The sequence below is a fragment of the Eschrichtius robustus genome, chromosome 7 (genome assembly GCF_028021215.1).
Source record: "Eschrichtius robustus isolate mEscRob2 chromosome 7, mEscRob2.pri, whole genome shotgun sequence".
In the NCBI taxonomy this organism is placed as follows: domain Eukaryota; kingdom Metazoa; phylum Chordata; class Mammalia; order Artiodactyla; family Eschrichtiidae; genus Eschrichtius; species Eschrichtius robustus.
Genome location: NC_090830.1, coordinates 129,522,367 through 129,549,642, shown reverse-complemented (window position 1 = coordinate 129,549,642; position 27,276 = coordinate 129,522,367). Strand labels below are relative to the sequence as shown.

Below are 27,276 nucleotides of genomic sequence, written 5' to 3'. Positions count from 1 at the left end.
TATATTACCAAACAACACTTTTTTTTTTTCTCCAGTTTTCAACTTTTTCTAAGAGATCCCGATTCAAAGTCAGGCTCAGCTGCTGCCAGTAACCAGCTGTTTAACCCTGGACAAATAACCTCTCTCATCCTCAGTTTCCTTACCAGAAACTGGGACTATTACTCTGCAAGGTGGCGGTGTCGATTAAAAAGAAGACTCTATTCCGTGTGTCCCGCCCATAGCAGGGCCTCCATAAATATTCGTTTCTTTTCTCACTGCTCTCGTTTTGAAGGACAGAGCAGCGTAGCGTCCAGCAACCATTCCCAAGTTGCTTCCTCCCCTCTCGAAGTTTCAGTTGCATTACATTTCTCCCGCCAATACCACGCAGACGCATTTTAAAGTCTCTTTCGGGGGGTAGAGCAGGCATTCTGTCATTTGTTTTGACTTGAAATAAGACAACGTAACGCAACCGCCCGGCAAACCGTCGGTCAGGCCAACTCCCGAAGGAAGGGGGCGGGGGCGGGGGCGCGGGACCCGGCCTTATTCACCGAGGAGGCTGCTGTCTCTCTCCGTCCCGGTGCTGGCCGGGCCCCTCGCCTTCCCGGCCGGGGTCTTGGGGCCGCTCGCAGGCGTCGGGAGCCGCGCGGAGCAGGGGCGGTCGGGGCGCGCGGCGCTGATTGGCAGAGCGGGCGCCGCCGTCCAGGAAACGGCTCGGGTTTCAGCGGGGGCGTGACCCGCCGGGAGGGGGCGGCGGCGGCGGCGGCGGCGGCGGCGGCGCGGGCGGCGGCGGCGGCAGTGGAGAGCGCCGCGGAGAGCCGAGCGGGCGGGCGGGCGAGCGAGCGAGCGAGCGCGGCCGCCACAAAGCTCGGGCGCCGCGGGGTCTGCGCGCGGCGTAGCTGGCCCCGCGCGGCGACTCCTTTCCATGCTGGCTGGGCCCGGCCGCGAGCCCCGGGCGCCCCGAGGCCGCGGCTTTCCTGCGCGCTCCGAGCGTTCGCAAGTTGCGAGCAAAGTTTGCTGGAGGAAACGCCAAGCCTGAGTCCTTTCTTCCTCTCGCTCCCCAAATCCAAGCGCAGCCTGCGGGCGTCATGCCCGCGCGCCTCCGCAGCCTGGGGTGCGCGTGAAGCCTCGGAGCCTTGGCGCCGGCGAGGACCCAAGGACCACTTTTTTGGGGGAGCTCGTCGTTTGCTCCGTCCCGACCCACGCCGGGCGCGGGGACAGAGCCGATCGCCGGGGATCGTTGCCACTGAAGGTAACCGCCGTGGTGGGCCCCTCGGGGAGCCTCGCGGGACGGGAGAGTGGGCGCCGTGAAAGCCCGGGCCCCCGGGTGCACGGTCCCCCGAGCGGAGGGCTGGCACTGTGGAGGCTGCTCCCTGTCCTCCCTCTTTGGCTGCATAGGTGATGGGGGAGCTGGGTGCGTGCTGACGGCTGGCGTTAGGGAAGTTGTGCCTTTATCACCCCCATCCAGATGCTGACATCTGCCTCTGGCGCTCACACCCGCCCCCCTGTCAAACTCCGGCCGGCGCACTCCCGCCAGCCCGGCGAGATCCTCCGACCCCAGAGCTTGCGGGCGAGCGGCGGGGCTGCCTCGCTGGTGGCACAGCCGCACAGGTCCGGAGCTCGGAGGGGCATCTGCGGGGTGCCTCGTTCCGGGGCCCGGGGAGCACCCGTCCCGTCCCATCCAGGCCCCGACGGGGGTGCCCTTCCCCGGGAGGGAGCCGCTGGGGTGGGGCCGGCGACACCTCTGTAGGGTAGGAGATGCTCGGGGGTGGCACATTTGGGGAGGGGGCTGCCCCGGTTCCCCGACTGCAGTGCCGGGCGCCCCTGGCCCGCAGCCGCCGTCGGCGCTGGAGGGAGCCCGGCGCGCCTGGGGCTAGGGGGCGAACTGGACCGACTTTTTCTAGTTCGCTGCCTGCTCCGCCAGCAGCAGCTCGGAGATGTCGAAAGCGCAGGCGAGTTCTAACTTGCGCGCTCATTCTTTCGGCGGCCGGACCGCGCCGGGGAATCAGCCGGGGGCCGGGCCAGGAGCTGGCTCCGACCCTCGCGGCCAGAGGGCCAGGCGCAGAGGTCCGGCCTGGGGGCGATGAGTCTCCGCCGCTCCCCTCGCCGTCCGCTCCCTTGCAGACTTTTCTCGCGACCTTCCTTCCTCTCGCCCAATTCAATAAAACCTACCCTTAAAGGCAAACCTGCTTTCGCCCATTATGTGTTTGGTGTGAAACGCTATCAACATTTAAAACCCCATTGTCCCCTTGATCCCAAATCCCTGTAAATCTTCCACTGGCCTCGACTCATTTTCATCTGAAAAGCCTGTTTAGTTTGAATAGAAAAGCAATCGGGAGCCCCCCCCCCCTCTCTCTCTCCGTGGAATGTCAATTAAAATGCAGATTTCTCTGAGCTCTTTAGTGCCCCGAGAAGGGGGAGAAAATCAGATATTCCAAGCAAACAAATGAAAGAAGTGCCACAATGAAGCCGGGTTGGTGGTGTTCGGTTCTCCTGAAGCGGCGGCAAGTCCTCATTGGCTTGCCAGCGTTAACAGGGAAGAGAAGGTGGTCCCAGGTCAGCCTGTATTTCGTATTTTTTGAGATTTCAGTATGTTGAGGAATCCCCACACCCACCGCATTTGACCCCTCGAGAGGCCCCTGCCCTGTTAGCTGTGGGGAGAAGGGGAGTTAGGGAGGCTCTGAGCCAGGACGTGGATCTGCCCCCTGGGGGACCTGGGCGCCCCCCACCTTGCCTGGCTCTCTTGACTGTTGTGAAATATACTGGGAACAAAACACCCAAGTGCTGGTCATGGGCGGGCAGGCAGACAGACAACCTCTTAGGGGTAGAAACTCAGGTAAGGCGGGCGCTGTATGGGCTGTCTTCTTGGAGGGTTGGGGGGTGGGGTTTGGGAATGTTCTGGTAAACCGAGGAGCCCAGCATCGACCTGGCATAGGGACCACTCCCCAGCCAAGCCCTCTCGCTTGTCACTTTGCCTGTCTTTGGGGGCAGGCTTGTGCCGAGGTGAAAATGGACCAGGGGGACGGGTGGCCATGAAGAGCCATCCATCACTGGGAGGGTGACAACTCCTCCCGCGCCCAGGCGGAGAAGAGAGTTCCCTTTCAAGGGGAAAAATAAACACGCTGGGGCTTTCACTGAGGCTCAGACTCCAGGAGGGATTATGGTATTGAAGGCAGGAAGCCGGGATTGTGGCCGCCAGCGGCATGCTGGGCCTGTGTTCCCAACACCGAGCCTGGGGACCTCATTATCCTGCCTAGGAGGTCCCTCCATACTTTTGTCCAGCCTGGTGAGGAGTTGTGCAGACCTGCCGCCCTAGGCCTCCACCTTCCAGAGATTTGGGAAGGGGGTGGCCGCGGGGCCTGGACCTGGACCTGGAAATGGCTAAAAGTCAGCTTCTGGTGCGAGCTGATGGGATGAATGAATGGTTTGGGATTCAGCTGAGGTCACTCACTGTTCACCTTGCCCTGCCTAGAGCAAAGGAAGCTCCTCTAGTCTGGGACAGGTGGGCAAGGGGGCTGGGGAAGCAGCCTGGGGCCCACTCTCCTGCTAGGATTTAAGATTGTTCCTGTGAGGCAGAAAATTCCCATGCATTCTGGAAATGCTTAGTAAATCAGTGAGAATGTTTGTGTGTTTTCCTCCCACGTGTATGTAGAAATAGATATGGAATTATCTTTTGAGGCTCTTAGCTTGAAGAGGAAAGAAAAGTTGGCCCAAAAATCCTTCAAGCCCTCTGAAAACAGGGTGGGCGCACATGCTTTTCTTGCTTGTGCTGTGAATCACACCATTTCACATGTGCTTTCTTTGAAGCAGAGATTTTCTTTATTCCTCCTCTGCAAGTCGTGCAGCATCCTCTTTTCCCTCACCCACTTTAATCCTTAGTTAAGGCTAAAAGTTTTTTCTGACGTAGCTTTGGGGAGGCTCCAGCAGTATTGAAATCGTATGTCATAATTCGAAATATCAAGTCATGCAAAAAGCGTGGGGTTCAGAAAGTTCTCACCCCTACCCTCAATCCTATAAAATGTGGTTCGTTCATATGTAGTTCACAGAATCTCTGACTGTGTCGATCAAATTCTCTAAAGTTTGTGCATTTCGGTTCTATACTTAGTAATTGATACCGAACAAATTTAAAGTTATTTGGAATATCTTAAGCGTGGAAAATTTACTTTGCCTTTGGATCAAATGAGTGAACAGAATAGCAGGTTGGGCACCGCCTTGTGACTTCTGGTCTGAAATTTTAGCCAGTACGTTAGCATACTGAAAGTTATTGGCCCAATCACATACCTTGATAATAATTTAACATGTCATCAGAAGTCAGCATCATTAATAAATGCCTGTGATATTCATCAGAATTTGCATTTGCTCCATTTCTTAACCCACTCTGTCTGAAGACATTCTCCAGGCCTGGGTTGCCATTAGTCATAGTGGAACGGGATTCAGCCTTCGAATCTCTTTTTGGATCAGCTGCTTTGAATGTATTGCAGTTCCGTTCATTCTTTGTAAGTGGCTGCTTGGCGAAAGATTGAAATACATCTCTGCGTTTGAAAATGAATCTCGACAAGTGTAAACTGGTGGGAATTTTTGGTCGCCTTCCTGGGGTTCTTTTTACTTCGCTGGTCTCCCTTCTTCCTGAGGGCTCCAGTGAGGGTGGAGCAAACCACTTCGCTCCAGCCCCCAGAAGCAGATGCCTCTGAAGCCCAGTTGGCCTGAGAGAAGTTAATGAGAGGCTGGGTATGCCAGCCCGAGCATCATTAACTTGCTTTTGTAGTTGCCCTTGAAACCAAGGTCACGTTGCTTCTGCTTTTTGAGGGCGGTAGAGGTGACAGTGGGTAGGAGAAGAGAGTACACTTTGCCTAACTGAAGTGGCTGCACGTATCTGTGTCCTGTAGCTACTCTTTTTTTTTAATCTCTGTTTCTTAAGAGTAGGCTTTCTAAACGATCAGCCTAACACCTTTTGCGGACCGGTCTGGTGGAAACCCCTGGGAATCACGTGCGGAAGGAAGGCATTTGCAGATAATGAAAAGGAACTGGGTTGAAATGAATTGGCGTTGGGGAAGATTTCACTGACTTGCCGACTCTCTCTCCTCTAGAGGCTACAGCAGCAGCAGAAGTGGCTGCAGGGCCAGCAGAGGCTGTCACAGCACCTTGGTTCCCGAGCCCACCGCCGCCGGCTGAAGGCATTGCTGCGGGCAGCCCATGCTCATAGAGGAAGTGTGCAGATGGGATTAACGTCCACATGGAGATATGGAAGAGGACGGGGGATTGGCACCGTAACCATGGTCAGCTGGGGGCGCTTCGTCGGCCTGGTTGTGGTCACCATGGCAACCTTGTCCCTGGCCCGGCCCTCCTTCAATTTAGTTGAGGATACCACGGTGGAGCCGGAAGGTAAGTTGTTTAATTTCACTTTCAGGGTACCAAGTTTGTTTTGGGATTTGTCCGGGGAAGTGGCACTTAGGTCAAGGCCTGTTTGAGAATCAGCTACCCCTTGCGTTGTAAATGAGTCTTCCAAGAGCAAGGGAGAGTGGGCTGTCTGCTCCCCGCAAGCCAGAGATTACGAGAGAAGGTTCCCAGCTGTCACACTGCAGGCAGAGTGGTGTAGTTTGGTGGTTTCTTGGCATGTGCGTTTCTCTGAGCTGGGTGAGGGAGACGGCGGGCAGTGTATCCAGTGCCCAGGAGAGCCGTGGAAGGGGAGCTTGCAGCTGAATGTCATCTAGGGCTTCCTGCAGGAGCATTCTTACCGGAGAGAGTCTTGTTCACGATGTAAAGAATTGCTGTTTTCTGACAAAAGGAGTCACTAAGGGAAATTGCCAACATCTGAAATGCTGACATTTTATTTTCATTGTCTAAGGAGAAAAAGCAGCCTCTGAAGTTCAGCACAGAGATGCTTGACACATTACATTCTTTTGAGCCATTGTAATTCATAGTACTTAAGCAGTGCATCACAAAGCGGCAGATTCTATTTTAGGTCAATTTGAAGTGTACCTGGGCCTTTCCTGAATCTCTGAGAACTTCCAGATCTAACAGGGTGTGCATTGGTGTTTCAGCTTTGGAAATTACATGAAGGCAACACATTATGCATTTTGGAAAGTACAGAAAGGCATGAGGCCAGTTGTGAGCACCAAACAGGGCTGAATTATCCCGCCGGGCAGATTTGGAACCTCCTCCCCAGGTCCTTCTGAGACGTCGGTAGCCAAGCCTTGACTTGGTGCAGCACTGAAATCTGTCATCAGTAGGGAATATTGATAGCTGAGCTATTTTTCAAGTGGTAATCTGAGAATAAAACGGCAGATCCTAGCACTCATCGCCACTTAATGAACCTGTTTGCTGAGAGCCCACCTGGTGCCTGCTGAGCTCGGGGGCCTGAGTGGGCTGGGGTCAGCTCAGCTGTTCTGGAAAGGCACCCAGCACAGAAGAGGACCGCAAGCCCGTCCAGGACCACGCGGGAGGGAGGGCTGTGTCCCCATCCGAGGGGCGCTCCCGCTGAGACCCTGAGTCAGGAAGCGTAAAGGTATATCTTTTTCTAAGACGGAGGGACTTCTTCCCAGAAGCAGTCCAGCAGTCGTGAGATGAGGCTTGCGCCCTTTTTCTTACACAGAGGTACGGACGGAGGCTTTATAATGAACAGGTGCGGTGACATCGCCGAGGCTTCCAGATCTCCGGGAAGGGAATCTGGTAGGAGCTTGTGTCTGTGACTGCCTCCTTGTGACATAAGCATGGCTGTAATGTGCAGTGGTGATGCATTTTTGAAGGGCTTAACTTGAGGGAAAAGGGTCCTGGTTTCTGAAAGTCATGCCTGTACTTCTTTAATTTTGCTAATAATTAAAATGGATGTTTCTCTAATTGCCGGTTTTCCCCCGAGTGCGTGGCTCAGCCCACACCGAGGCAGCTGAGCTGGGATTTCCCAGGAATGGCCCAGGTTAGGAAGAAAATGTCATTTTTCATTTAGACTTTCAGGGCAGCATTATTGGGAGTTTATTTCAACATAAAGTGTAAAATGGTCCTGGAGGACTTCTTTTTATCATATTTAATTATTGAAGAGAGTTTAAAATATGTGTGCACATACCGGAAGAAGGAGGTGAGGCAGAGAGGGGGAAAAGCAGTGGACAGGGATGAAGTCCCCACGGTGGTTCTCTGTTAAAAATGTGCATCCAACAATGTGAGTATTGTTGGAAGCAGGTCTTCCCAACTTGGCATCTGTGGATGCACTTGCGGGTTGAGGGGAGGTGCCTGAATTCCCTGAAATGGTAGGTCATGTTTTGCAGATGTCCTTCTGTGCATATTTCGGGGTTCATAGCTCCTATGAGGTTTGCTTCCAGAGTTGTGAGAGGTTAAAAAAAAAAAAAAAAAGATTTAGTGGAAGCGGCGAAACCCTGCCAAGAGGTGACTTTGGAAAAGCACACAAACCCCTGGACCTCAGTTTCCTTCCCTTTCTGTCATCTGAGGGTTGGATAAGACGGTCTTCAGGGTCTCTTCATTCGTGCTCAATGAATATTTACATCCTCAGAAGCCTTCTGATGACCTGCCTCGAAAGCTTGCTGGGAGATTTAGGTGGGCCTGGCTGTAAAGTGCAGTTAGCACAAGCCTGGCGTCTAATGCGCACCCGGGACGTGTTGTCATAATTGTTCCCAGTGAGCTGGGCACATGCATCTTCCCAGTCCCGTGGGCTGGCTGTGTCAGTTGCCACAGTGTCAGAAAACATCTAGGCTTTTGGAGACAGCTGAGAAGAAAGTTGCTCTCTAATGGAGGAGGCCCTTCGTGTTTCCAGGCAGCTGTGTTTGCTTTCTGTAGGGTCTGTACTTCCCCTTTCAACTGATTTGAGCCCTAAGATGAGCTCTTCCAATGCCGGAGTTTTGCTTTGGTGTCAGAGGTTGTTAGGAAGGTAATCTAAATATAGATGAGGAAGAGGAGATTTTAGCAACTGGAGGCAGACTAAGTAGGGCAGCTCCAGTTTAGGCCGTGGTACCAGCGAATTGGAGGGAGACAGACAGAGAGTCCCCCATCCATGTGTGTGCATCAGTCCCTGTCTGTCCTCCATGGTGAGTTTAACTGTAGCTTTGGTTAAAATAAGTTCAACCTTGACCTTCTAGTGCACAAGGCCTTATCTTATTTTTGGTTTGCTAATTGGGAAGCTCAGTTTAGATAATGTGTATTGGGCTGGACCAGAGGAAAATTTGTCCAGAGAAAAAGGTGACTAAGTTCCAGGAAGGAGCCTGAGCCCTAATGCTAGAGGGTCCTTTTCCAATTGTCCCAGCTCTGTACGGTATCATGTCATCTATCATCACCCTATCCCATCCATCATCATATCATATATCCCATCATCTGTTATATATCATTTGTCTCTGGACACATTCTGAAGTGGTAGCAGTAGGTTTGGGTCTACTCAACTGACTTAAGAAAATAATCTCTAGAAGATTTTAGTTGTTAATATTCCAGACTAAAAATGAACATTTTCAACTGGTCATTCCTTTTTGTAGGTGACCAGCTGCGAAGGGTTTAAACTCAGTTGACTCAAAGGGGCCAGTCCTCAATGCCAAGTACTGTTCTGTTGATTAAGATTCTAATTATTTAAAGTATAGTCAAGCTTGATTACCCTGGGGTGGAGGCGACTCTTACTTTCAAGTTCTTCCTGACATTGTCACCTACTCTGGTTAATTAAGTCGTTGTTGACATTAATGACATCTTTGTTTACATCAGCCCAGTAGGAGCTAAAATAAAAGGGCTTTTCCAACCCAAAACCCTTAATTACTTTCCCACCCTCCACAAAGTGTCATTCTGAAAAGCAACAACCTGGGAAGAAAGTAGTATGCCTTTTTTTTCTTTTTTTTTCTCTTTTTTTTTTTTATCAATTTTTTGGCAACCTTCTGAGGTGGTGCTGACTGATGTTGAGTTGGTCCAAAGTTCAGTAGCAGAGAGATCGAGCAGGGGGTCCACACGGAGACCTCCCTACCTCAGATTTTTCCAGTATGGTTTAAGTCCTTTGTTAGACGTACTGTAAATGCCATGATATCAGCCATACGCATTTAATTGCAAGTTAAAAGAAAAGAAAAAAAGAATATATCCGCATACCAAGAATGAATGATTTAAAATAATCTTCTGTTTTGTATTATCTGCATCTTTGTTCCTCAACATGAGTGTTAATATTTAAGAGTTGACTGTAACTTGATAGTTAGCTTAGGAACAAGGACTTATTCTTGGTAAATTAAACCAAACGTAGGCTTATGCACTTAAATACACAATGAAGTACACATTCTTTATTAGTGTATAAAGTATTTCACAATTCACAGACAAAGAGCTGTGTTTAATATTACTTCTAGAGCAAAAATTTGGCAAGCCCAGAGAATTGGTATTTGTATACTTTCTATACTGGCTCGCTCTCATCCAAATTCCAAGTGTGTGTGTGTGTGTGTGTGTGTGTGTGTGTGTGTGTGTGTGTGTGTTTGCCTTTTTATTTTAACCAGTTAAAACACTGAGTACCTACTAGGTGACTAGTCCTTGCTAGGCCATAACTGAAGACTTGTTGCTCTCAAGTGTTTCCCACTCAGTTGAGGGTGAGAATTCAAATAACTAGAGCAATCCAATATGAGATGTCTCCAATATCAGACTTAATGAATAATTACATGGTTATGAAATAACTGGGGTAGTGTTTAAACAGGAAGAGTTTTGTTTAATGTTTGTATTCTCAATAAAATGTGTCCAGGAGCCCTCCCATTTGCAGTCTCTTGTTTGGGTATTTACTTATCCAGGGTAATTGTTAAAAGGCTACCCCGCTCTTTGATCAGAGTCTGGCTTAATTTTACATTTCCATTAAAAATGCTGTCTAATTTTAGTCTTTAAAGGAAAATGTGGGAAATGGATTTTTGGGTGCTGGCATCTTAGGCTCGGTAGGAAATACAGCTTGTGTGCTACTTTCCGCTGTGTTGATTTGATTCTTAGCAGGGTGCTTGCCTTGGTAAGCAATTCAGAAGTGATTGTTTAGAAGTTTTTCAGGCTGTCGCACAAATGATTCTGATCCAGTGGGTTTTATGAGGCTGTGCAAAAAGGCCCGTGGTCTTTATTATTATTTTGTTTTCCTGGAGGGATGACTTTAACCTTAGGTTTTGCATCCTTTTTATGCTTTTGCTATATCCAAGTGCGATTTAGAGATGGCTCTGCTTTTCCTGCTTCCCTGGCATTGCAATGCCTGATGCCACACCCCCACCCCACGTCCTTCTCTCTGCCTTGCCATCTTAGCAGTAATTTCTTTTAATTGATGGTGACAGTGCTGAAGGCCATAAGTGGCTGAATCGTGAACCTAATGTAAGGGCTGAACGTTTGGCCTTAAACCAAAGAGGTGGATTTCTGATCATTATATCCAAGATGAACAAACCCCGAAGAATTCAGCTTTGACTTCTTAGAGGCTTAGAGGCTCTTGAACTTGAGTTTTTAAAGCTATGCACAACTCGTGTTCCATTTAGCGGACAGTGTTTATCTTCATGGGAAGCCTTAAGGCTTTCTGGCAGCCCGAGAGTCTGCACAAACTGACCACTTCCTCCTGCTTACCCAGATAGACCTGGAGTGACCCAGCCAGGTTCAGGTCTGGCTTTCCTGGATCAGGGAATGTGAGGAGGTGGGGAAGGGAGCTGAGACGGAGTTCTGTAAAGAAGTCTGGTTGAACGAGCTGCTGGCCTTTTCACTATTATGGTCCCCCATGTCTTGGAGATGTTTCCTTTTGAAATTAACAAAGGCCACACTTTTCCCAAGTTTTTTTTCCCCCGTGCTCTGATTGTTACTTCCCCATTTTTGGGCATGACAGGAAATCCAAAATGGTAGCCACATCAGTGGTAGATGGTGGTTGCAGTCTTTCACTGGCCTCTGTTTGTATAACTTCAGGCTTTTACCATTTATATAATCATGCAAAAGGATATTTTTAATTATCAGGCTAGACCACTGTTGTCCATGAAGAGTGCAAATCAAGTAAAATAGGCATGCGTTAGAGTTTCAGTAATTTTGGTTTTAGGAAACTTGTACCATGATGGAGTTTTAAGATGTTGGGTGTGAGCTGTTGACATTTATTCCACTTTGGAATACCATAAGTAGTAACGTCCCATTCTGGACTTCTGCCATTTCATGTGAATATTAAAAATTTCAACTTCTTTTTGACTGTACTGAGTCAGGGAGCTAAGGTGTGGCCTACTCTTTGGTTTAACCCCTGTCCAACTAAAGCATGGTAAATTCCGAGTCGTGTCTGAATGGAATGCACATATATAGAATGTCGGGTCGTGGTGAACATGTTTTATGGGGAGGTCAAAAAAATAGCTTATAAGGAAAATACTGACAGATTCAGAATTGAGGTCAAGGGACATATATATTTTATGATTTATATACAACACTTTACTTGAAAGAAAGAACCCAGTTCTGAGCTCTGACATTAATACAGTAAACTCTGTATATATTGTCATGATTATTTTCTAACACTAGAACTCCTTCTGAGTTACTATGTGTGACCTCTTTTTAAAGGCCAGTTTACTGTTAAGTTTTGCCATACATAACCAGCTTTAATGTTTTAAAAATATCAAGACATCGAAAAGGCCAACTTTGTGTGTTGCAGGGGGCAAGGGGGTAGGAGGTGGGGAGGTGCTATAAAATGAATAGAAAGATCTTTGCAGTGGTGAGTTTAGGGTTTAAACTCTTTGAAAACCCTTACACTTCAGATTGTGAGTAGGCAGTGAGTTTGCCCCAAAGGAGTATGGCTGCCTTCAAGGCACCTCCTTCCTTTGGGAATTCCATGGTGGTCCAGTGGTTAGGACTCTGCGCTTTCATTGCCGAGGGCCCGGGTTCAGTCCCTGGTCGGGGAACTAAGATCCCCGAAAGCTAGCTGCACAGGTGGTGGCCGCCCTTAGCCCCCGCCCCAAAAAAAGGCACCTCCTTCCCATCCCGCTAAGCCTCCTGGATCTTGACCAAAACTTGTTGCCTTTTTAGCTGACCCAGGTAGGTGCACAATTAACTATACATCCTAGGGTTCAAACAGAAAATCACTCAGATCTTTAAAAGACCAGGAATCCTCTATGTAATTAGCCTAAATTCTGCATCTGACTTTTTTTTTTTTTTCCATAGAAATGAATAAAATCATTTAAAATGGTATGTAATGTGCTTTCTGGGGACAGAAGGAAGTTGGCCTTGGGAGCTAGACAAAGCAGATTTGAATCTTTCCATTATCTACTGGTGCTGTGACCTTGCATAAGTTAGATAACCTCTCTGAGCCTCTCTTTCTTTATCTAAAAATGGGTCTGATAACATCTATCTTGAAAGGGGGACCAGGAAGATCAAATGCAAGTGTATGTAAAGCCCGTACAGTAGTTCCTGGCAGATAGTAGGTGCTCAGTAAGTGCTAGTTTCCTCCCTGCCCCACCTCACTTCCTTGTAGAGGTAAAAACCTGAGATAGGATGTCAAACCAATATTTCTGGGATGTTTACCCTACGATATACAATGACAGATCTTCTGATGAGAGGCGTTTACTTTAATTAAAGTAGAAAGGGAGCCTCTCCAACCCTTTTTATTATCTTGGGCGTTTACAGGTCTGGACCTTAGAAGTGGGATTCTCTTGCTGCTTGCAGTCCAAATGGTTCAGGGTTGACATTTTTTTCCCCTGTCGAAAGAAGTCAGTTGCAGCTGTGTAATAACGGCAAGATATGCGCTTCATAAGGAGCAATATATTTTGGCAAGGAGTTCTATGCTTGGGGCTTCCAAACAAAGGATTGTCAAGAGGCCCTGTGAAGAAGGATGCAGAGGGACTTCCCTGGCGTCCAATGGTTAGGACACTGCGCTTCCACTGTAGGTAGCACGGGTTTGATCCCTGGTCGGGGAACTAAGATCCTGGATGCCAGGCGGCACGGCCAAAAAAAAAAAAAAAAAAAGAGAAGGATGGAGAGAGGTTTATGGGATTGGTTGGTGGGGAAGGGGGGTGTCACACGCTCTGCTTTTGTCCTGGCCCGTGAGGGGAGCTCCATAGCATGTTATGATAGGCTCTGCCAGGTTGGCCTGTAGTGACTTCCCCCCGGGCAGCCTGCTGGGCCTTCCTTAGTTGCATAGGTGGCTGGGCTTCCAGTCTTCGTGGAAGGGAGCTCAAGGAGATTGTTACGGTACCCATGGTACTGGGGGTGTGAGTGGGGGTGGGCAGTGTGGATGGGGTCGCATTCTATTAGCCCATTCCTTGAGAGGATGAGGATGCAGGTGATGGTAACAGTAATTCTTATTACCATTTATTAAGTGCCTGCTGTGTGTTGGACATTGTGCTAGGTACCTTGACATATTATCTCTAATCTCTTTTCCCCAGTTTTATTGAGATATAATAGACAGCGCTGTTTAAGATGTATGGCATAACCATTTGAGTTACATATATTGTGAAATGATTACCACAATGAGTTTAGCTATCATCCATCATCTCATACAGACACGAAAAAGAAAAAGAAAAAAATATTTTGGGATTAACTCTCTTAATGACATTCACATATACCAACCATAGAGCAGTGTTAACTCTAGTCATCACGCTGTACATTATATCCCTGGTACTTATTTCCCTTCTAACTGGAATTTTGTACCTTCTGAACCACCTTCCTCCAATACCTCCTCCCGCCACCATCTCTAATCTTAGTAATGCAGCTGACCCCAGCTGTTCACATTCCCATCTCATGGCTGAGACTCTTGACTGAGACTCTTGGAGATGAAATGATTCCTCCAAGGCCCCATAGTTAGTGAGTGTGTGTCCAGGCCTTGGGGTAAATTTATTGGTGCAACAAAGATTTCCCAGTGGACTCCTCTTTCCTGAGCCGGTGAGTCTTCTGTGGAATACTGTGGGGACCTCCTCATTCTTAAATCTGTCGTTTGACTCTTAAACATGTAAGGACACTGCTGGTTGATGCTGTTTCTTCTCATCTGTCCACATCTATTCCCCTAAAGCTATTTGAAGAAAAGTCGTAGGCAGTAAAACCATTCCAATAACTACCACTTTGTGATTCTTCTGGAACAGCCTCTGGTGGTATGTCGCTTATTGGTAAGGAGCTAACCCTCTCTGCTGCGCAGGAGACCAGAGGGAGACTGCGCTGAGTCCGGGTTAGTGTCATGCGGCAGGAGTCAGGACAGGAAGGGCTGCCCACAAGGCAGCAGCACGAGGCCATCCCGTTTTCCTTGTCCCAGGTGCTTCAGGCGGTCTGCCCTGGGACCTGCTCAGTGTTTTGGTTGTTTTGGTTGTCAGTTTGACATTGTGTCAAGCTTTTCTTCAGCGTTTCTGGTTTGAGATTGGGTCAAGGCCTACCTCTGCAGACTGGTATACCTGGGGCTCCTGCAACCTGTGGTCATGGACAGATACTGAGCCTTCTAATGTCAGAGGCTAGGAAAGCAAAAATAAATAAATAAAAGGGGGGGTGGGGGAAAGGGAAAAAAATTCCAAGAACGAAAGGGCAGAGGCAGCAGCACCTATATACTTCCTGTAGCCTCGGCCAGGAAGGGTGTCCCGAGGGAAAGAAGAGGCCGGGGAGCAGAGCCCATTTTCAAAGCAAACAAAGTTCAGTTTGGTGGTTTTAAAAAAAAGAAAGTGAACTCTGAGCGGTTCCAGCCCGACGTGGAAGTGAATCAAGCCTGGTTGAGTCAGTTGCACTCTGCGCCAGCCACGTGCTCGGTGACGCAGAAGACGCAGGCATTCAGAAGGGGGGCTCCGTGGGGGTGAGAGGTTGTAGGATGCTTCGCTGGAAGGTGGCACTGCCCGTTCCCTCTGAACCTCTCAGCCCTGGTGCAGCCGCAGCTTCCAGAGCCAAGGTCATTACTACGGCACACCTTTCAGATTGCAGCGTAATTGCTGTGGCTCCTTTGAGTTTGTCCCCCAATTATGTTGAGACCCTACTACGTCCTACTGTGTGCCGGGCTCTGTGGGGATAGAATGACAAGCAGAGAAGTCTCAAGTCCTGTTGAGTGGGGGGCGGGAACTGGGACTGGCATTTGTCAAATACTTGCAAAAAATGAGGGGGCACTTCCAATCTGAGGTGAAGGTAATCGGAAGTAAAAGCATGGTGTGTCTCAGAGGGATTCGGGGAACCCTGAGGAGGCCAGGCCAGGCGGGGCTGGAGGCAGCCTACGTGCCACGTTAAGGATTTTTCTGGGTCTTCCAACCGTGCACCTTCCTGAGGCTGGTCTTGAAGGCAGTGGGTGCCGCCTTGATTTGCTGGCAAGATCACCACGTTGGCCCTAGTCAGCCCCGGCCAGATCTGCCGGCTAGGTTGCTCTGTGCCCACTTTGGGAATTGTCCTGACCTCTCTGCTGTCCGGTGAGAGGTACCTACCCTTAAAGGTATGGCGAGTGAGGAGGTCACGGGCAGCCCTCAGCCGGCACTTGGGTGGGTCATTTCCTCCTGCTCCTTGACAGTCTGGAGCTGCAGTTCCTTACCAGACCTACGTGGAGGCAGGGAGACGGCCCCGGGGAGCCAGGGAGACCTAGTGAACGCGATTCTGGTCCCCTCTTGGGGGCCTCACCTGGGGACTCAGAGATTCAGACAAGGCTCCTCCTCTTCCCATGGAGAGGGGTGACACTCTAAGCTTAAGAAAGGACCTGGTACGCCCTGTCCACGTCTTGGGAAGCCAAGATGCTGGGAGCCCTGCACAGCCTTTCCAAGAGCAAATGCTCCCGAGGGTTTTGAAAGGGGCTCTATTAGGAGGTAAGGGCTCTTCAGAGTTTGTTTCCTTGAAGTTTTTACCTCTATGCAAATAGGCGGCTTAGGGTTGGGGAGAAAGGTTAACCACCACGGTGGCGCCTATCTTAATTTGGAATTTCCTGAATGAATGTGGTTTCAGTCCTCAGGCACAGGATTCCCCTAGGGAGACTTTTTCTCTTCTCTGCATATCACGGGAGAAAAGTGATCCCTGTGGCTTGTCCCGCCTTGCTGTGGGTCCTGCCGGGCCCAGCCGGCTGGGAATGGGCCCAGCCCACCCCAGAGGCTCCCCGCCCCCTCTGACTTCAGGGAGACCTCTCCCAGGGGCCATTCTGATCGAGCTGCTCGCTAAAGACCCCTCGGGCTAGGAATCTGTGCCTTCGCCTGAACAGGATTTCAGCGCTGGCCGGGCCTGAACTTGCTGAGGCCCCGGGCTGCCAGATCAAACCCATTCAAATGAGGAGGCCCATCTGTTTCCCAGTATACAGCTGCTGTCCCTTCATTTGCAAATGGCTGGGATGCTGCTGGAGGGGGGACCAGTCTGGGGACACATCTGCAGGCTCCGAACCGGTGTTGGAACTGGGGTCCTGCTGAGAGTAGAAAGGCCGAGCCCTTTAAGTAAACTTGCTGAGCAATACCCCCAAAAGGTCCTGAGTGGCAGAACCCGAGGCAGCCTTGCCCTCAAGAAGTAACTCTTCACCTCCCTCTCCTCGTCCCGCTTCCCGTGTTTTTCCTCTTTCGTTTGCCGCTGGGGCCGCTTTAAAAGTATTCATGTATTCAGAACGTACTCACTGAGGGAGGGGCTGGGGAAAATGTGCAATAGGATTTGGACATTGATCTAGGATTTGGGCATTGATCTAGGATTTGGGCATTGATCTGACCTTTACGGGACTTAGAGGGCAAATGTATCCACTGGAGTTGGCACCATTTATGTCAGTAACGGGGCCATGTGAGCCACAGGTAACACTAAGGTGGAAAGGCGACCGCCCCTGAAAACTTGCTTCTGAATGTAGTCAGACTGCTGGCTTTGGAGCATGCTCTCTGGAACGCAGGCCAACCACCCCACTCACTGGAGCCCAGGTCCTCAAGCTAGTGGCCTCTGGGTCTGGCGTTCAGGGGTTTTCATGGCCTGCTGTCGGGTTGCGGTGAGTCATCCCTGAGCCCAGCTGGGATCCTCTTTTCTAGGGGGTTCTTCGGGGGTTACCGTGCCCCCCATACAAATACCAGTTATCTCAAATTTGTTGGATGGACGAATAGTAAATGGTATTTTAATAAGTCACAGGCTACTTCCCTTACAAAAGTAATCGAACAGGTGTTGTACATGGCTGTTGATGACGACGACTCTCACAAGATCCTTGGATGTTTAGTTCCATTTGGGAACATTCCAGAAATCCCCACTTTGGTAACTTACATGTATATGATGTGGCAGATTTGTTCATTTGAAAGAAAACCCCTTTTTAAAATCAGACAAATTCAAATTGAGGTTCCCATGTGACTGGAAAAATGTAATCTGCTGATCAGTTAATATATTACTCAGCCATAAAAAGGAACAAAATTGGGTCATTTGTGGAGACGTGGACGGATCTAGAGACTGTCATACAGAGTGAAGTAAGTCAGGAAGAGAAAAACAGATACCGTATATTAACGCATACATGTGGAACCTAGAAAAATGGTACAGATGAACCGGTTTGCAGGGCAGAAATAGAGACACAGATGTAGAGAACAAACGTATGGACACCAAGGGGGAAAAGCCGCGGGGGGGTGGTGGTGGTGGTGGTGTGATGAATTGGGTGATTGGGATTGACATGTGTACACTGATGTATGTAAAACTGATGACTAATAAGGACCTGCTGTATAAAAAAATAAATAAAATAAAATTCAGAAATTCAAAAAAAAAAAAGTATCAAGCTACAGCCCACAGGCGGGGTAGGCAGGCAGGGCACCCCTGCTGGGGTGGAGGCTTCTCTTAGGTGTGCCCCCCACTTTACAAAAGCCTTCCCAGGCAGCCTCTGGTTTTGTCCCCATGGTGGCCTTGACCTAGCCTGGAGGTAGCCTATTCTACAGACCAGGACTCTGAGGCTCAGGGAGGAGAAGGGGCCGCCCAGGTTGACAGGGTTCATCACTGCCGCAGCAGGTCTCAAGCTTGTCCTTAGACACTGGAGCTGAACTTCTCACAAGGCGGCCCTTGGGCCAGCAGCATCAGCATTCCCCGGGAACTTGTGGGAAATCCAGAATCTCAGACCCCACCTCAGGCCTCCTGACCTAGGAACTTTGGAAGGGGGGCCCTGGAAGCTGTGTCTGGGTGATCTTTATGCAAAGTAAAGGCTGAGAAGCAGAGCCCCCCCCACCCCAGCTCTCAATTGGAGTGGGTGGGTGGAGGCAGACTGTATTCTGCTGGGAATATACTAGTTGGATAAACAAAGACCTGACGAATTGGAGATGGGAGCCATGCAGTCTGTCTTAATGGGAATCAGAGGAGTTTTCACAGAGGAGATGATATTTGAGCTGGGCTTTGAAGGCTGAATAGGAGTTTGCCACACAGAGTATCGGGACAGGGGATGCAGGTAGAGGGAACAGTGCCCATGTGAACAGACAAGCCTAGGGTGTGAGAGAGAGGGTAGAGCGGGATCTGGGGCCAGGAGCAACCAAGGCCTTAGTGTGGGTGATGTTCTTTGGGTTTTACCCTGTCAAAGTGTGGAGTGGTCTCTGCCTTTTTTTTTTTTTTTTTTTTTTTAAAGTAGTGGTAAGATTTGCTTTTCAGAAGATTGCTCTAGTGGCTCATGAAGGACACAGGGGGCGGCCCACGGGTGATGGGTTGGGGGCTGTTGCAGAGGTCTTTCGGAGAGATGGTAGAGGCCTGGAGTAGTGGGCCCGTGGGACCAAAAGCCGCCCTTGCTTTCTTTCCAGAGCTGTTGCAGAGACAGAGCGAATAGGGGAGGAGATGTGGGGACTGACGAGATGAGAGGCGAGAGGGAGCAGAGGTGCTTTAGGGTGGGTTTGGAGCTTGAGTTGATGTCACGTGGTGACTCCATTCAGCAAGAGGCCAGAGGAGGAAGATGAGGCTGAAGGTCATCTGCCTGTTTTAGATACAACCTCTGTAGACATCCAGGTAATGTGTTCCCTCGGGCAGGTGGAAATGTGAACCTGCAAGCAGGGACTTGAGTGGCATTGCCATGTAGGGGTGGGAAAAGCTGCAGAGATGGAGGAGATCAGAATGCAGGGAGAAGGACCAGAGGAGCCGGGGGTGGAATTCAGAGCGTATCCACAGGTATGCGGGGCGGGGAGGGGATTCCCAGAAGGGCAGGAAGGTCTCCATGCACGTTCCTGTTCTTGAGAACACATGTGCACACGCGTGCACGCACACACACACACACACACGCCAGCAGAAAACAGCATGCTGCTGTAGGTAAATAGGCACTAAACTGTGTGTTAGGGGCTCTCCCATTTCTATCATCCCCAGCCTTCCACGTTGAGAAGACCTGCAGGGGCGTTTCCTCCTGTCACGGTTAGCCAACTGCAGCCCCGGAATAAGGCTTTCAGCCACAAGTTCTTCCCCACGGCTGGTACTTTTGAGTGCTCGCTGAGTGCCGGGCATTGTGCTTGGTGCTTTCCGTGCACTGTCTCAGTTATGGTTGTTCCTGGTTTGCAGGGGAAGAACGATGAAATGATTAGAAAGCCGAGGGCCCTGTCCTGGGTCACACAATTTCTAAGTGGCAGAGTTGAGACTCAGGCCTGTTCTAAATCTGGTCTTTTAACATCCCCAGCCTGTCCTTGCCTTTTCTGAAGAGTCACCAGGGAGGGGACAGAAGTGAGGCTTAACGCTAAGGTACCACAGGGAACAGCTCCAGGAATTGAAGGAGCGTCGGATGAGGAAGGTGGCCTCCCGCTCTGTACGGTGAGGAGGGCTGCCTGGGGTCAAGGGCTGCCACGAGGACTTGGGGACAAAACTGTTTTGGGGGGCAGAGGATTCATTTTTCAGGACCGGAGATGATGACGTGTGTTCATTTCACAGGCGATGCCTCTGCAAGCCCACTCGACCTTAAAGAGGGTGCTGATAAAGCTCAGGCAGATCCCGTTCGTTCCTTCATTCCTTTACCTCCTCGTGACGCCCCCATCCCTGTTCCCCCCTTTTCCCTTCCTGGTTGTGGTGATACAGGGAGCGCAAAACCTTCTGCTGAGAAAAAGAGACAGATTTTCCAGTGGTCTCAGTCAGTCGGCAGGGCCAGCTTTTTGATGATGTGGTTTTCCCTAGAGCAGCATGCCCTAGGAAGCCTAGATTTCGAGAAGGGCCAGCCCCCTCCGCTGTGTCTAGCAAGCGTGTTTCCGGAAGGCAGGCTCAGGGCCTGGATGACCAGGTGACTGAGCACATAGGCTCACTGTATATCCGACCTGGGGCAGGGGAGCTACTGTGACACAACTCTTAGTGCCAGTTTCTGCTTCCTGGGCACTAGATACCCTGATGGCTTATCTCTCTGGGAAATGATTTTTGAACAAAGGGCTCAATTTTGAAGTTCTTGCTCAAGCAAAGCTGCCAATATCTAGGGATTTTTTGCAGATGGTTCTGTTCGATACCCTCATCCTGGTGGTCCAGTGGGAATTTTGCTCTCCCGAGCGTGAGTTCGATGCACGCGTTGTGACCAGGAGAAAACCTCTTTTGTGTCCCTCTTGCTCCCTTTTGGAGGACACTATAATTAATAGCCTAAAACCTTAGATCAAAAGAAGATGGGATGTTGACAAAATACGGGGTGAATATTTCTGCGTTTTGGGTCCGAATATTGGGCGATAATTGTGACTCACTCTTAGATGGGTACTTTCTTGGGCACTTTACTATTTCCACATTTTTATTTTCTCTTAGGTAGCAACATCATTTCTTTTCAAACTTGGAGAGCTGTTCACCATGTTTCTCAAAGACAGACCTAAATTATATGAGGGGTGTGCCTAAATATATAATTTTTAATGGTTACCATATTGGAAGCATTAGCCATTATCCCATCTGATCACAAGGAATGTGAGCCAGGCTAGAGTTTCTGGAACAGTCAAGCTACTGTGGCAGAGACAGCTATTAGTGGTTGTTCTGGCCCCCGTGATACCGCCAAGGAGAGTTTTAAGTCCTGACGTGAGTCTGCAAGACACCCCGACAAAGGGTTGGAAGAGAAAACTGCAGCCTGTTTACTTATCTGTGTTCCAGTGCTTTGAATTCTTTGAGGCCCCCATTTTTATGTTGGCAGTATTTCTTGAGGTAGAGAACTTTCATCTTTATATTGTGCAGAGTATTTGTCTCTCCCTTCCCCCCTTAAGGAACAAGTAGTACCCAGGCCTTATAAGGCCTCTGTTTGAGGTCCGGATTTTGTCTTCTGCAAGCCCGTTCTCGTAAAGGAGAAGCTTCGAGCCTGTCTGAGCTGAAAACAGCCAGCTCTGCTGCTGCCATCTGGGTGTCTGCGGAGCCCCCGTGCTAGGGCACGCGAGGGTGGTCATTTCTGACTTGATTGCAGGGACACCAGGACCTTTCAATCTTTCTACGGCTAAGTTTTGATGCCACCTAGATGGAAACTGTGCCATAGAAAAGTGTGGGCTTCGCTCTTCCAAAGCCCCTGTGCTCTAAGACATCATGGATTATGGAAAAGTAATGCGATATAGATGTCTATCTGTCCAGACTCCCTCCGTTCCGGCTGGTAGAAAGTACTTTGGCAGTGCTGTGTACATGAGGGATTCTGTATTCTGTTCCTATGGACAGGAAATGGGGGATTGGCCAGTTGAAACTTCTTACCAGGACCGGAGTGTGGCCGCTACGGGCCATCGTGAAGACCAGGAGGGCGAGTCTGAAACAGACACTTACCTGCTCTGTGCCCTGTGACATTGCGGTGACATGTGCAGCTGCCTCCTGTGTATTTCTTCTGTCAAGACAGTGGCAGCCCCACAGCAGTGATATTTATTCCTCTCGTGCAAGGTGGCAGAATGTCGGGAGGTCACCAGGAAACTAAGGCTGTTTTACTACTCTTGCCCCACATGCTGGTGTTGTAGTTCCCGGGGAGGCCTGCCACCCATACCCCCTAGCAGGATGCCCCTTTCCCTTTCTCTTCCTTCCCTCCTCTCTTGCTGAGGGGTCTGTTTAGGGATTTCTGTCTCCATTTCTTCCCCTTCCTGGAGGAATGTCTTTAGGGCTTGGATGCCCCTGACTTTCTCAGGCGGAGAGACCTCAGGGGGGATGCATCCCAGGGGTGACCCCCCTGCATCCTTGAAGCTGGGGTTCCCATTTCTTAGCTGTGATCATCTTGACCTTTGAAAAGACACTGGTCCCTAGGAAACCCCAGAAAAGGCTGAATTTGTGTAGTTAGTTGTCCCCTTGGCATATGCGGCTTTTTTCTTCCTTAACAGTTTAAATCTGTCATCGATTCTCCACGAAATGATTGGACAGGGCAAGACGTGGGTTTCCCATCTGTTCTCTGTTTGCGTTTGGGCGCCATTTCAAAAACCACACGGGAAAAGTTTATAGGCAAACGTTATAAAAAGTGACAGTCTGAAGTGCTGCTATGGCTGGTACGGCAGCATCAAGTGTTACCTGAAATAGCTCCCTGTTCCAAATTCTCTCCTGCTTCAGTTGTCTCAAGACGGCCTCCCGATGACACCAGGGAAGAATTCAGCTGGTCGTGTACAGCGAAGTCCCAGAAACCGCAGCCTTTTCTGACTTTTACAAGACTTCCCCCTCCCTGGGCTCTGCTCACCCCCAGCAAGGATTGGTTTCCCTGTGTTGATTTCCTGTGAAGTAAAGCTGGTGACATCAGCGTGATGTCACACCTCTGCCCTGATCCACTGCGGGACTTGGGGTGTCAGGCAGCCCTCGCCTCAATCTTCTCTTCCCAGTTGGAGGCCCCTCAGTTCTACATTCCAGTAGCTCCCAAGGCATCCCGGCTTCAGAGTTTCTTAGGGGTGGGAAGGAGTTGCAGCTCCGGGCAGGAATCCCGCACCAACCGTATGCAGTGGCGGCTGTTAGTCACACCATTCACTTTTTGATGAGTTGTAGAGATGCCCGTCTCTCATTTTTTAATATCAGATGAGTCCATTTATTGGAAAGCAGCTGTGTGATAAGATGCCACTGGTGCTTCTCAAGTGTTTGAAACTTGGGGGGAGAAAGTTCAGATTGATGCAACCAGAGATCTGCACAGCCGAGCTGTACCCGCCGGTCGTGTGGCCTCAGCAAGTAGAAACACGTGCCTTTTCGTCCTCCCAGAAAGTAAACTCAGCGCCTTGTTTGTTTAACACTTTTAGGTACAGAGACGAAGAATGTCCAGCACTGGTGTGTGCGCTCCAGGCTTCTTGCTTCTTTGTGGATTGTAATTTATATTATGAAAGATACGAGGCAACATTTTCTGTCCGTGGAAGCCTCTGAAAGCGCAGTTGGTGCGTAGCAAAGTGGCTTCTGGAGCCTTCTCCTCATTGTGTTTTGGTGAGAACAGATGGGGGAAGTGTTGGGCTGTGTGCTCTGCGTGGATTTCTCCACTCCTGTCTGTAAGAAAGAGTAAAAAGTATGCTGCAGTACCAGAAAAAATAAACGCAGGAAATATTAATATTGCTATAAAAGGTATCGTTTAAATCTCTCAGGGAATACTTTGCCCCATGTCAACCATCATGTTTTATAGAGCAGGCCGTGCAGCTTGGTGGACTCAAGGGGAGGCACTGACCTGTGCCATCGGGAGGTGATCACATCACGGTTAGAGGGGTGGGTAGGGTACCGCAGATGCAGCATCAGCCATGTCAGAGGGAACCGGCCCGTTGTCTCCACGGAGCAAAGTGAGGTCAGTACCACTGTGGAGGTGTCCGCAGAGCACTGGGGAGCACGTGGCAGGGAGTCACCTGGAGGATAGCAGCGCAGGAGAGAAACCAAGCCCCAGTGGCCGCGTGGGAGGGGCAGGGACAGAGCTGTCTCCACTGAGCCAGTGGTTTGGGTCTCGGGCTAAGCGTCCGTGTCCTGGGATGTCTTTGATGCAGGAACCTGCGAGCTGGGCCACGGGAGCCGCTGGGTGGCCTGGGATGGGCGTGTCGTTCTGCCCCTCACCCCCACCATGTGCCCCACTGGTCTTCCCTGACTTTTTATCCCCAACCTCTTCTCCCTTCTTCCCCCCTTTCTATTCACTCTCCCATCCTCCCTAAGTTGCGCTTGAAGTCCTAGATTACGCAGGAGTATTGCTGGGTTCTGCTGGGGTTCCCCGAAGACTCCACAGACCCCCATATGAGCCTGTTGTGAAATAATCAGCTGGGGAGGGAAGCAGCACACACTTTCAGAATTTCCCACCAGTAGTAGTTACTGGTTTCAGACCTTGAAGGTGGATGGCTTAATGTTATGAATGAACACTGTTATCTTATTGATGCATTTTGGGGAATTATTTTACAATCCTTGAAGCTTATCATCTAATTGGAAAACTGGGTGACAGTTTTGACCTGGTTTTCCTGGAAATTAAAACCACTCTTAGTACCTCAAGTCACCTTACCAGTCCTTTTGACCTGGGAGCCCATCATTAGTAACATCATTCTGTATCCATGGCGATACAAATCCAAGGAGTCTCTCTGATGATCCTCTGAAAAGAGTGGTGCTCGAGATCGTGGTAGTGTCTTCAGCCTTGAAGAACGACGGAGATAGTGACCGTCATGGGCCCAACAAGGTATAGTTGGACGGTCAGGTTCATATTGAATGGCTTGTTGGATTCTCAAGATAATATGCTGTTTTGGGGGCATTCTTGCTTCTCAGTAGATGAGGAAGCTGAGGCCGAGAGGTTAAGCAGGAGCAGAGTGGACTTGGAACTCAGGACTTCATCCTTTTCCCATGCAGGCAGCACGCATTGAACCAGCATCTCCTGTGTGTCCAGCCTGAACAGGACGTGGTCCTTACCGCCCCGTGTTACCTCCTTCTACAGCAGCAGGTGGTGGTGTCTTTTTGGTGATGTTGGTCCAGCATCTCAGATACACCTGGTTTCAGTAAGACTTTGTGGTTTACCCATTTCAGATGAAGGAAAGGCTTCTCAGTCAAAATGCTTTCCTTTAAAAATGGAGAAATCATAATTCCACCTTTGTCCAGAGAGAAATTTTTCTGCATCATGATTGCAAGTGTCTTGCTTTTTTTTTTTTTAAAAAAAAAACAGTATTAGAGCTTTCCAATGCCTCCATGAAATAGGGACAATGCTTCCCCTTATCCGAGGGCCAGGACAGAACAGGTTGGCCATACGGGTCCTGGGCTCTCCTTTAAGGGAGGAAAGTGTTGCTGCTTCTGACCAGCTGCTTCCTCGCTCAGTCATCTCTTGTTGACCAGTTCTGGCTCAGAGGAAAGCAAATTCCACAACATTCTTGGTAACTTGCTGATCATACAATGCGGTTGTAATAAATATCGATTATTTTATGACCCAGGCTAAGCCACTGTCAATTCATTCTAACATTGTGGGTGCTGTTTCTGTAATCAGTTGTTGGAGACCCAGGATCCAAATGACATCTGATCCTGGCCTTGACTAGCTGTGAAAGGGGTGGACCAGGTGGCCTTTGGGGGCCCGTCATTTCAGATATTGACTGGCCCTGACTCTAGGAGGTGGGAGGTGGGAGATGCTCTGAGATTACGGGCCAAACTGATTTCTTTGTTCTTCTCCATTTCCCCTCTTACCCGCATTGCTGCTCAGGATCCAGAGTTCAAAACATTGTTATCAGTCCCTGAATTCAGCAGCATTATGACTTAGCCTTGGGAGGCCTCATCTGAGGACCTTCCAACTAAGTTCCCAGCAACATCTTTTAAGCATTGCTTTGCCCTTCACTTCTCTCTAGAGAAGACTTCTCTGACCATCCTATACAGCAGGGGTTGGTGAACTTGCTGTAAAGGGCGAGACTGTAAATATTTTAGGTTCTGCAGGCCATTAGATCTCTGTTTCGACTACTCAGCTCTGCCAGTGTCACATCACAGCAGCCCCAGACAACATGTAAGCATGGCTGTGCGCCTATAAAACTTTGTTTACAAAAACAGACGATGGCTGGGTTTGGCCCGGGAGCTGTGGTTTGCCAGCTCCTGCTTTGGAGCCCAGAGCCTCCATCTCTGGGTGTGCCACTAACCTGCTGAATTCTTCTCCTTGACACTTAGGACCACCCTACATACTTTATAGTTTTGTAGATGTTGTATTTATTGTCTATCACCCCACTGTAATTAATATCCCATAAGTGCAAGGACTGTTTTTGTTTCCTGTTGCTTCTTGAGCATCCAGAATAAAAAAGAGCATGGCCCATAGTAGGTGTTCAATAAATAATTGTTGAATGAGAAAAACAAACTTTTGAAATGTAACCTGCTTGTCAGTTGGGGCTTTCTGCCCTTGTTTTGGGGTGTGTTTTTCCATGTTAAATATGACTTTTATTTTCTTCTCTTGGTTGTGGTTACCTCTTTATGTTCCCATCCTGTTCAACGTCTGGGCCCTTCTTGGCGTGGATGCCTCGGTGGGGTTAGGGCTGCCCCTTTGGGGGGCCCTGGCCCTCCATGTTGGCTGGCGGTGGTGTTGGGGAGAAGGATTTCTAGAACCAGATGCGTGCAGCTCCTGGGATACAGGGACTGAAACGTGAAGTAACTTTCTTTCAATCTCATGTGGGAGATTCGTCCAGACCACATTCAAAAGGACAAAACAATTGCCTTGTGACGCTGCCCAGCTTTGGAACCGTCCCAGAGCTGGGAAGCTTTGTGTTTTGCTGGGCCTGGGACTCCGGGTACCATTCATAGTTCTCACTGTGAAGGATGAAAGCCGATTCATGGACCCTCGTGGGTCCTGGCTGGCAGCTCTGGCTGTTCTTAAAGACGCATGGCTCCTTGCCGCTCCTTTCGCGGAGGCTGGGTCCTGCCAGGTCCCGTCTTGCCCTGCATGTCTGGGGACTGTGACCCTGTCGGAAGTGGTCACCTTCCATGTGTCTGCCTGGGGCAGGGGAGGGGCTCACAAAGAGCCACGAGACCTCGGCCCTCGCTTCAGGAGCTTGTCATCTCCTCTGGGGACAGGACAAGTCCATCAGGAATGTGGTCCATCCCCAGGAGCTGGTGAAGAGGGGAGACCCGCTTCAGTCTGGGCCAGGGTGGCTGGTGGCACACTCTCACCCGGGAGGGCACGAGGGATTTGGGCCTTGAAGGACAGGTTGGTGTTCGTGTGGAGGCAAGGGAGGAAGGAACAGCCCTAAAGGAGACAAAGGCAGAGGGCTGAGGAGGCTGAAACCCAGGGTGTGCGGCGGGGGCTCGTGGGCAGGGAGCGGTCCAGCTTTTCGAATGGAGCAACTGTCCTGCAGCCTTCAGCAGCTTCATTTCAGGATCCATTTAAGTGTAATGGGGACCGCCTCTTGGCTCCCTGGGGGCATTTTTCTCTTTTCTGTTTTGCCGTTAACGCCTCCAGGCTATTATCATTTTAAGAGAAAGCAGTGTGTCCCAGCTCACCCAGCACAGAATTAAGTCTCCAGACCAGCCGTGTTCTGATCTGAGCTGGAGAGTCTGAGGCACCTCTTTTTAAGAAGCTCAGATTTGTGACAACAGGCAGAGTCAGCACAAATAAACGGGGGTGTGTGTGTGTGTGCGTGCGTGTGTGTGTACACAGCCGTGCAGTCATGTGGAATGAAACCATTGGTAAAGCAC

General features: G+C 49.9%; 1 protein-coding gene across 10 annotated transcripts in view; it reads left to right on the top strand.

Moving 5' to 3' along the window:
- Positions 1-814: 814 nt before the first annotated feature.
- The window catches only part of FGFR2 (fibroblast growth factor receptor 2), a 102,742-nt gene continuing 76,280 nt past the window's right edge, over positions 815-27,276 (top strand). For all 10 annotated transcript variants that reach the window (XM_068548682.1, XM_068548680.1, XM_068548679.1 and 7 more), the window contains exons 1-2: positions 815-1,228; positions 5,064-5,358. In XM_068548682.1, the coding sequence (XP_068404783.1) occupies positions 5,193-5,358 (166 nt within the window). In that variant the 5' untranslated portion in view covers positions 815-1,228; positions 5,064-5,192. The remainder of the gene's footprint in view (positions 1,229-5,063; positions 5,359-27,276) is intronic.